General features: G+C 57.1%; 5 protein-coding genes across 5 annotated transcripts; 2 read left to right on the top strand and 3 right to left on the bottom strand.

Annotated features, from left to right (window-relative positions):
• Positions 1-227: 227 nt before the first annotated feature.
• VTJ04DRAFT_6402 (uncharacterized protein) lies at positions 228-1,919 on the top strand (the record flags this gene model as incomplete). The annotated part of the gene is made up of 1 exon (XM_069364618.1): positions 228-1,919. One exon carries the CDS (start codon positions 228-230, stop codon positions 1,917-1,919), a length of 1,692 nt encoding a protein of 563 aa, XP_069218426.1.
• Positions 1,920-2,290: 371 nt separating this feature from the next.
• Positions 2,291-3,355, bottom strand: VTJ04DRAFT_6401 (uncharacterized protein; the record flags this gene model as incomplete). The annotated part of the gene is made up of 1 exon (XM_069364617.1): positions 2,291-3,355. One exon carries the CDS (start codon positions 3,353-3,355, stop codon positions 2,291-2,293), a length of 1,065 nt encoding a protein of 354 aa, XP_069218425.1.
• Positions 3,356-4,394: 1,039 nt separating this feature from the next.
• On the bottom strand, positions 4,395-5,933 carry VTJ04DRAFT_6400 (uncharacterized protein; the record flags this gene model as incomplete). The annotated part of the gene is made up of 1 exon (XM_069364616.1): positions 4,395-5,933. One exon carries the CDS (start codon positions 5,931-5,933, stop codon positions 4,395-4,397), a length of 1,539 nt encoding a protein of 512 aa, XP_069218424.1.
• Positions 5,934-6,281: 348 nt separating this feature from the next.
• Positions 6,282-7,321, top strand: VTJ04DRAFT_6399 (uncharacterized protein; the record flags this gene model as incomplete). Its single annotated transcript, XM_069364613.1, has 2 exons — positions 6,282-6,431; positions 7,034-7,321. 2 exons carry the CDS (start codon positions 6,282-6,284, stop codon positions 7,319-7,321), a joined length of 438 nt encoding a protein of 145 aa, XP_069218423.1.
• Positions 7,322-7,463: 142 nt separating this feature from the next.
• VTJ04DRAFT_6398 (uncharacterized protein) lies at positions 7,464-9,258 on the bottom strand (the record flags this gene model as incomplete). Its single annotated transcript, XM_069364612.1, has 5 exons — positions 7,464-7,988; positions 8,070-8,313; positions 8,379-8,527; positions 8,606-8,877; positions 9,000-9,258. The coding sequence occupies 5 exons, from the start codon at positions 9,256-9,258 to the stop codon at positions 7,464-7,466; spliced, it is 1,449 nt and encodes a 482-aa protein (XP_069218422.1).
• Positions 9,259-10,166: the final 908 nt, after the last annotated feature.

Here is a 10,166-nt window from a genome sequence, read left to right as displayed (position 1 = left end):
CGCTTGACTTGTTCTGGCTGTTGGCGCAACTCGCTCTCCTTCCGGTCCTTTGCACGACTCGTGTAAGTCGAGGCCCAAGAGACAGAGTCCACCGCCATTCCACTCTGCACGACCTGGATATCCGCCGGTTGTCCGAAAGCTCTGACCCCGCCGATAGTCATAAATCATAAGCCGAGTCTTCTATCATCTGCTTCTTGTTTTGAGGTCGACTCTTCACGACAAAGACCATGGCTGAGCCAGAAACGTCGAGCGGGAACACCAAGTCCGAGGCCGCGTCCACCGATGGCGAGGGCATCCTGACCCCCGACATGAGCAACACGCCGCCCGATAACAACTCGGTCGTAAACGAACTTGGCGCCGCCACGCCTACCCTTGGTCCGGTCTCCTCAGTGAGTCCAGGGCTTTCACGCAGCGCATCCTTCTCGGGAAGTAGCTCGTACGTCCAGGATGTTCATGACGACAAAGACTGGGACCCGTTCCCGCCCCTGGACCGCTTGACCCTTCTCGATATCCTCGACAACTTTGCTCTGTCGCAGCAGATCGAGAAGTTCCAGCGCGGCCTGTCGGCCCAGACGGAGAAGGTGCGCAAGTCGCGCGAGGCCTTGAACTCAAAGAGCCGTCGCGCCCGCGAGCGCATGGTCGACGAGTGGCGCCGCCGTGTGCCCTCGGCCGAGGAGCAGCTCGACCGATATAAGAAGCGCATGCGCGCCAGCGTCGAGAAGTTGGGCGCCCGCTGGAACGACACCAAGGTTATCACCCTGCGCGAGAAGATCGCCTTCATCTTCGGAGTCATGAACATCTTCGTCAGCGGCTACTTGATCGGCGGCTGGCCTGACTGGTTCCACATCTGGTACTCAGTTCAGGTTCTCTACTTCATGCCTATTCGCTATTACACCTACAAGAAACGCGGCTACCACTACTTCCTCGCCGACCTGTGCTATTTCGTCAACCTGCTAGTCCTCTTGAGCATCTGGGCGTTCCCTCAGTCCAAGCGTCTCTTCACCGCCGCCTACTGCCTGTCCCACGGCAACAACGCCGTCGCCATCATCATGTGGCGTAACTCGCTCGTCTTCCACTCCTTGGACAAAGTCACTTCCCTCTTCATCCACATCATGCCGTGCGCTACGCTCCACTGCCTGGTGCACCTGATCGACCCGGAATACCAACGCCTTCGTTTCCCCGCCATCTGGACCATCAAGAACTCTCCAGAAGGCTCTGAAACTGCCTACGCCAATATCTTCTCCATGCTCGGCTGGTCTTCCATTCCCTACTTCTTTTGGCAGCTCACCTACTACTTCTTCATCACCGTCCGCCGCCGAGAGAAGATCGCTGCTGGCCGCCCCACCTCCTTCACCTGGCTGCGTAAGAGCTACTCCAAGTCCTGGATCGGCAAGACTGTCTTGTCTCTGCCCGAAGCCCTACAGGAGCCAGCTTTCATGATGATCCAGTACACCTATGCCGTTCTCACCATGCTTCCATGCCCGTTGTGGTTCTTTAGCCGCTGGGCCTCGGCTGCCTTCCTGATGGTCGTCTTTGCCTGGTCGGTCTACAACGGCTCTACTTACTATATTGACGTCTTTGGCAAACGGTTCCAGAAGGAGCTCGAAGCTATGAAAGCTGAGGTTGCCAAGTGGCAGAACAATGGAGGCTCACCAGAGGGGTGGCAAGATGGGACGGGAATCGTGACAGGTCCTGCCCCTAGTGCGTCGGGCACGAGCGAGGCTGCCCCGGCGGAGACCACTCCTTCTGAAGAGAGCAAGGTTACCAGTGCTGAGGCTGTTCAGGGTAAGGTCCTCGATGAACTCCCCGCCTCAGTTGTTGCTACGGGGGCGGATGCGGCCGGTGGAAAGGGTGATTCCACGGCCAGAGAGAGGAAAGCTGCTGGTGGAGCAGGGGATGAAGGGACTCTAGAGGGATGATTCGGGCAGTTCAGGCAAGTTTTTGGTTGGGTATGTCCATCGGTTGGCCTGGGTTGGCCTTAGCTTGGTTCGATTTGGTTGGGTCGCGGTTCGGGTGGGTTTTGGTCATTTCTGTTTTTTGGTGCAAGGAATGATATCCGGGGGGTGGTTTGGTTATTTGTTCATTACTCCGTACTCTGCCTGGCCCAGTTGGCGGAATACACAATGCTTTTTCATGAGTTCACCTGAGGAACATAGTCGTCTCAGCGGCAAAATGACATATGATGCCCACGTGATACCCATATCAAGCTCGATTATCGTTCGTCATCAGGCAATATGTATATACATACGTGTAAACATACTCGTCTCCAGTAGCTGATGTTGCCGGTCCCTCACAACTTGCTGTTGGCTGATTGGTCTCCCCCAAGATACACACTTGCGAGCTTCAACTGGTTGACTGCCTCGGCAATCATCTCATCAACAATCTCTCCCGCGGGCTGGATCTTGGTAATCGCCCCCGCCACCTGTCCCATCAAGTGCGGGGGGTCGATCTCGTTCCCCTGCTCGAGATCATATTCCAACGGCACAATGCCCTTGCTGCACAGCTCCTTGATCTTGTCCGGCTGCGCGTGCCACTGCCGGATATAGTCGTTCGTCTTCATGCGCAGCGGCCGCCCGCTCAACACCAGCGTCGTCTCGGTGCCGTCGAACCCGCAGCTCACCACCTCGCGCTTGTGCTCCTCGCTGCATCCCGCCTCCACGCTCGCCACGAACCTCGTGCCAACCCACACCCCCGCCGCGCCCTGCATCAACGCCGCCGCCAGCCCGCGTCCGTTGTGAATCCCGCCCGCCGCGAGCACGAGCGCCGGCTGCCCGCCCAGCATCGGCGGCCGATACTTCTTGGCCACGTCCACCACCGCCGGCACCAGCACCGTGCCCGCCAAATCGCCCGTATGTCCACCGCCCTCCCCGCCCTGCGCGCACACCATGTCCACTCCCAAATCCAGCGCCTTGACGGCGTGCTTGGGGTGGCCCACCATGTTCATCACCAGGATCCCCGCGGCGTGCAGCTTGTCGATGATGCGCTTCGGCGGCACGCCGACCGCGCTGACGAACAGCTTGGCGCCGCTCTCGATGGTGATATCGATCAGCTCGTCCAGCTTGCCGCCCGTGTAGTCGTGGTTGGTCTTGCGCGCGTTGCCGCCGACCTGCGGCAGCGCGAGGTCGACGCCGAAGGGCAGCGACGGGTCGCGCAGGTTCTCCTTGAGCTCGGCGATGATGGAGCGCAGCTGGTCCGGGGTGTACATGAAGCCGCCGATGACGCCGAGGCCGCCGGCGTTGGAGACCGCGGCGGCCAGGCGCCCATTGGAGGTGCGCGCCATGCCGGCGAGGACGATGGGGTGCCGGATTTTGAGGAGGGTGGTTAGCGGGGTGGTAATGGGGCCGGGGGAAGTCATGTTGGCGGTGGCGATGGGGTTGGTTTGATGGATGGTGAAGCGAAGTGGTCGTGGAAGGGTGTTTTGAGGCCAAACTTGGCTGGACAGGTTGGCAGCGTGGGACAGCGACGGTAGGATTGCTGTCAGATTGATTCCGAGTGACAGCAACTGATCAGCTACTCATAGGTACGAAAACAATTCATGGAAAACCAAGTCTGAGAAAAGAGAAGAACACAAAACAAAGACCACCTCGCTTCCGCGTCAACATCATATACTCCGTAACATTCTCCAAAATACCACCCTCCATCCCCCGAACCCCAGACACTGACCGTCCCCTGACCTCCAACAAGGAACAAACACCACAAAACCATCTTGTGATTGCTCCAGAGACGCTACTGTACCCCAACTGGGAGAAACGGTTCCCGAACCGAGTTGCCAACCCAAAGCGGCAAAGGGTAACAGCTTGGAAAGGGGAATCTGGGGCTTGGGACCCAGCCAAGGTGCGGGGAGCGGGGGAGAAGCCTCGGCTCATGCATGTCGGTTGGACATGTTTCCAGGTTCCAGGTCCCTGACGTGCAGCCCGACCAGGGTGGTGTGGAGGAGAAACAGTTGTTTGGGGACGGGAAGAATCCGGACATCTCGAGACCATCTCGGGTGTAATCCGTCAAATCCTACGACAGTGCTGGATGGCATTTGTTCGCGAAGAAACCTACGTACTGTAGATCGATATGGTTTGAGAACCCAACAAGTGTAGCAAACACCGTTGAGTTAGACTCCGTCGTTCTCCTTGAACATCCCAAGGACCACCACACTGATGTGTAAAAAAGTGCCTAACAGAATAGGTGAATAATGTTCAATGGTGGTATCGCAGTGCCTACCCACAAAGTCTCCCAATGCCCATTTTCCTATCAGCACGTATCCTGTTTATCCGCCCTCCCAAACCAAAAGCCATCGTCGTAGGAACACAGGGAACTACCGTAGTCATCAAGCCATTTCATTCCATGAACAAGTACAATTGTACAAGGGGGGTATCTAGGTCTCGTTTCCGTCCCTCAGCTACTCAACCAAAATGCGGCAGCCGTGCAGGGACAAATGTGCTCTCGTTTGGCGGCGGGGACCCGTTCATCTTCTTGGGTACCGCGGGTGGCAACACCGGGGTTGAGGTTGGCAGCGGTTTCTGCTCGTCCTTGATCTCTTTGTCATGTGGCCTTGGGTGCGCCGAGATAGGGGCGTCTCCTCGAAGGGTTGTGTCGTGATAAATTTCTTCTGCCGGATGGGGTGGGTAGTGCTTCGGTTCGCTGGCCGTCTCTACCGCACTGACTGGCTCATCTTTATTCAGCCCTTTTTGGATTGCGAGATTTGAAGCGGCTTTTCGCCGGCGCTCAATCTCCTCGTATTCCTCCCTCTCCGCTTCTTCTTCCTCTCGTCGTAGGTCCTCGAGCGAAGGCACAGACACGGCGTTGCCCTCCGTCCCCGTCTCTGGGGCGCCGAAATGCCTTTCTTCTGTTGGAGATGCCAAGATGCTGCTATCTCTCCCAAAATCATCCCTCGACTGGGTTGATGACAAGGTGCTCCGCGAGCCTGTCCTCGACAGCCGTCGACCATCGGCTCCATCATCGCGCCGCTTGCCTTTGCTGCTGCGAGTCCGAGTGCTGCCGCGGTCATCCACCCGCGCCAAGGCCACCGCGAACTCGTCGTCCAGCGGTACCGCGTCCTCATCGCCTTCGCCGTCGCTTGGGAATAAATCTCCCCTAGACCGGTATGAACTGGAAGTGTCGCCTGACGTGGTCGTATCGCTGCGTGCACGCTTGCCGCGCCGAACGTGATGATGGTGGTCCCCGGTCGTATCTGTGGTGTCGGCACTCCGGCCGAGCAACGGCTCGCGTTCTTCCCCGCCGGGCATCCCGTCACCCCCACGCCGTCCAACGCTTGCCCCTCCGGGATGCTCCCGTAGGTTAGCAGCCGAGGGCTTGTATCGTAGACTCCCTACGATCTTGAACGGCAACCGCCCCAGAAACCCCAGAGGCGCGGTTCGCGGAATGACGTTCGGGTCCTCTTCTCCTGACGCCTTCCTTCTCCCAGTCCCCCTCGTTCCATAGCTCATCCCTCTCCTCCTCCTGGGCTGATCAATGACATCTCCACCACCGACGCCACTACCCCCACGATGACCCCGAGCCCCCGTCCCGGCAAGCAATCTTTCCCAATCGGCTCCAAGCAACCCCCTACTTGACCCAGCCGACGTGCCCAACGGCCCATCCCCATCTCCCTCTCCGTCACCCCCGGCAACATCGTCCAAGAAGTCTGCTGCAAAATCGTCTTCCCAGTCGTCATAAAAGTCGAAGCTGTACTCGGCTCTGGCGGCACGGGTTCGGCGCCGGGCAGCAGCAGCAGCGCTGCGGCGGGCGCGTTCGTCGCGATCGCCTAGACATGGGGCGCAGCACCATGCATCGATGGCGGCAGCGACAGAGGAGAGACAGGGGTTGACGTAGGCATGGCCGAAGGCCCAGATGCCGGCGGCGGCGTCCGAGGTGACGGTTTCGGTGGTGTGGGAGAGCTGATTCCACGTTTGACGGAGGCGGGGATCTTGGATGAAGGCCATTGTGTATCGCTTTGCTTCGGTTTCCTTGCGACGACGAGGCTCAAGCCGTTCCTCCTTTGTTGCCCTCACTCCCTCTTCCACAATGACACCTCTTCCAGTGAGCTTGATGTGATGCTAGGATTGTCCAGGGTGTAGTGTATGTAGGATACTGTCTTATTTCGCTCGCTTGTTCGATGTTTGGCACAGTATCGGTTCGGCGGCGGCGTTGTCGTCGTCGTCACAACAAGGCTAGGCAGGGTCAATCGGCCCACCAGTGCACCAATTTAGCTGGCGCACAATGCCACGCCGAATTCACAACGATGGTTTCGCCGGATGACGCAGTACAATGTGTTGGTGTTCTCACATCGGATGGACGTCGCAAACGCAAACCGAGGGTTCTCAGTCGGCGGCGCAAGGATAGGATGGCTGGTTCGATGCGGCGCCGCGATCGAGTGCGCGGGTGCAGCTGTATCGGCCGACCTCGAGGCGGACCTGCATTGGGCACACCCTGCTGTGCTTGTGCGATCAAGAGGAACAGTGGAATGCAGAGAGGAAAGGAAAGGAAAAATATCCGAGACACCTCAGAGAATCCCAATGCCTTTTCCCAATCCGTCTGGCATCAGGAGAGTTCGAACCATTCAAGGGTCTTTGGCTTTGTTGCGGATGAAGAAAGATGCAAGAGGAACGAGGCTGGTTGCATGTCTCATCCTGGAAAGAGGTGACGGAAGACAGTGTCCGTGCCTGAGCCTGGGTGAGACATGTCATGGATTGATGCATAAGCCATGAGACCGGGCCAAACGCAACGGATAAATGCATCTACATACATCACATCACGACTTGGCAGCACATCGTGCGACAACTACAACCAAACACTTGCCTTACATCATCTCAGGCATGTTGTCGTGAGCGCGACGGGCAACAATCGACTGCGCAATAGGCACATTGACTCAATAGCATAATAATGCTATGTACACAAAACAGATCGGGGCACGCGTCCGTGATACTCTGACAGGCGTTCCTCCTGATTCATTCACCACCCATCAAGCCACCGTAACAACCATGTGCAAAACTCAACCGCAATACATTGCTTAGTATTGAGAAAACATCGCATCATAATCAAGGCCCAGGGTTACATTGATGGTAGTTTTGACTCTGCTGGGTTTGCTCCTTTTTCTCACTTTGCTCGCATTGCTGACCTTGCTGGCTTTGCTGCTGCGGCTGCTGCTGAGACCTCCAGGTCTGTCGCGGTGGCTGAGATTGTTGCGGCGGGGGAGGAGGCCCGTAAACAACCGGAACACCCTCTGTCCGCGGTGGCTGTGACTGTGGCGGAGGGGGAGGAGGAGGCCCGTAAACAACACGAGCATCTTCCGTCCGCGGCGCAGGCGCAACAAAGTAACCCACAGGCATAAACAGTGATGATGATGGAAATGACGACAAGGAGCGGTGCTGGCTCAGGGCGACCGGGCCGGTTATGGCCGGGGGCAGGTTCGGGATCCTCAACGGCGGATCCTTGGCCTCGCCCGAAGGTCCGACCTCCCAACTCCACCGGCCCTAGCGGTGGCCATTTGTGGTAGCCGCAGCAGCGGTGGCGGTCGCAGGTGCCGGCGGCGGGCGCTCCGGGCCATAAGGCTGTGGTTGGGGTTGAGCAGCATGTGTTTGCTCGTCCTCCGTCTCGTCGTCGTACTCCTCGCCCTCCTCACTCACTTCCTCATCCTCCTCCCCTTCCTCATACTCTTCTTCCTCATCGTCGTAGTCGCTTTCATCACCCTCAAGGTCACCACCAGAATAGCCGTTTTCAACGCTGCCTGTCATGCCCTGCGGGATTCCGCGGCCTTGTTGCTGCATCTGTTTGATGATGCCGTTGAGCTTCTCGCACTTTTTCTTGAGCTCCTCAATCTCGGCCAAGTTCTTGTTCCTTTCCTCAGCCATTTTGATGATGTTGCTGTTAACTTGCTCGTGTTTGCGCTTGAGGCTCTCATTTTCACGCTCCAGCCGCTTGGTCTTCTTAGACATGTCCTCCATTTCCTTGCGGAAGGTCATGAAGAGGTCGTTGCTATTGTTCAGCGTGTCCTCGACCTGTTCATCTCATGCGTTAGTTCAGACCCCTTCCATCCGTGACATTGACTGGAATTCCGCGACATAGACTGGACCACTGACCTGCTTGAACTTGTCCACATAGACATTGAGCTGTTGCCGCAGTTCCGCTTCCGTCTTAGAAAATGTCTGAACCTGCGCGTTGAGCTGCCTCGACCGCGCAAGCTCGGCTTCATAGTTCTTCTTCTCCCTCTCATAGCGAGCCAGATTGTACTGAACCTCGAGCTCTTTGGTGCGCATTTGCGAGTGGAAATGCAATTCCCGGAGCTCATACTGTTCAATAAAAGATTTAAAGCGCTGGCAGAATCTGGGGCTGGTTTAGCACGTGTTCCTCTGGTCCAGACTGGACGAATCATTGAGGGCAAGACATACAGCTCCTCCACCTCCATATCAACAACCTGCTTGCGTGGATTGTCTTTTTCCTCTTGGTACTCGTCCAACCGCCTAAGCAGGCCTGAGTATCTCTCATCCCAGGTATTCTGGCTTCGGATCTGCGTGTCGGAGAGCGTCTTATTCTCGTTCTGTCTCGGGCGACATGGGTCAGACAAAAAGTTGGTTCACACACAACCCCCCCAAGAATTGGATGGAGGAGGGCAGACCTTAAGCTTATTGTTCTCCTTCTGTAGCTCTCGGCAGAGTTTCTCCAACTTCTCTTTGAGGGACACCGTCTTGTTGAGCTCGTTCCGGCTGTTGTCCTTGTCCTTCTGCAGCTGGTCGCCCCGCTTCTTATTCTTGATGCTCTCGCGCTCGTGCCTTTTCATTTCGGCCAGAAGGTCGGAGCAGCGCTTCGTGAGGTGCTCGATCTTCTGGATGTCGCTCATCTTGGAGGTCTGGTGATGTAGCTCTCGATTGGCCTTTCTCACCTCCCGTTCTGCGCAACATAACGTTAGCTGCAACTCCCAGAAATATTGCAACTCCGGCAGGATGTTGGTCGACTCTTGACAGCCGAATCGCTCCCGACCGAGGGGTTGCAAAACGAGGCGGACTACCCACCGATCTCAGCCTCTTGGTCCTTCTCTCCGGCGGCGTCCAACTCAAGCTGGGAGATTCTCTGGGCGATGAGCTTCGAAGCTTCGTTCGGTTCGGGCGTTTTCTTCTTCCCCTTCTTAGTGGGAGTCGCGGGAGTCGCCGCTGGGACTGCATTTCCGATGGCGCCGTTGCTATTCGCATGAGCTGGGTCGGACGCGGGGTGGTTGCTGGCCCCATTAACCGCAGGGGCTGAGGCCTGCGATGTCGTCGTTTCGGACGCCATGGTCAACGCCGGCCTTGGTTAGGCACCGGCTCCTCGGCGAGTGCGGTGGTGAAACACAGAGGCGGGTATCGGCTCAAGCAACGACAATGGCACGACGCGCGCGGGTCTCAAATATATGCAACGAAGGAGCCGTCGTCGTTGAGACTTTCGGTGTCGTTATTTTTTTCGTCGGTCGATTCGCTCCGGTCACTTCGGCCACCTTTCCGGGCTTCTGTTGTTGGTGGAGAAGGCAAAATTGACGTTCCCCCGGATCGCTGATTCAACCGGGGTGTGGGTTCAAGGTCAAGGGACAGGCTTCTTGACGTATGCAGGGTTCCCGGATGCGTAGAAAGCTGGAGTGCAAGGCCCGTCTCTTCTGCCGCCGTCTCACAGGTCGAAGGTAGGGTTCAGACGAGCACAACACCGGTCCGCCGAGCGTGACATCGACTGCAACAAGTCGCCGTCCGCAAGAAAGATCAGTGTTGATCGTGGGTTGCCGACGAGATGGACGGAGTTGGTGCCGTCGGTGCGGTTGAACGTGCAGGGATCGTAACGAGAGTGGTGCACAGTGTCCAGTGCCACGATGTCCATCAACGTTGTCGTGAAAACGCAGGGTTGGAAATGTCGTAACAGCACTGTGAGGTGTGGTGTGGATGGATCAGTCAAAAGTCTGAGTGGTGAACGGCAGAGATTGTTCCTCCGACCACCCCCAAAACGTCGTTGTTGCATTAGCCTTCGCCAACCTGGAGTCCTTTGGGGTTCGTCGCCAATAAATCTCAGTTCCAAGTTGTGGAGCAAGACTTGGGACGCTCACACAATTCACCCAGAACAGAGTCTGCCGCAAGTGCCCCGTCAGGTAATTCAGGTTGTTACGCTCTTGGGCAGAACGCCAACCTGAAAGTTTGGTCTTGTTGTTTCGTGGTTCGGGG

The sequence above is a fragment of the Mycothermus thermophilus genome (genome assembly GCF_041956435.1).
Source record: "Mycothermus thermophilus strain CBS 625.91 unplaced genomic scaffold VTJ04scaffold_4, whole genome shotgun sequence".
NCBI lineage: Eukaryota > Fungi > Ascomycota > Sordariomycetes > Sordariales > Chaetomiaceae > Mycothermus > Mycothermus thermophilus.
Note: the sequence above shows the minus strand (reverse complement) of the source record. Positions and strands in the feature narration are given on the sequence as shown.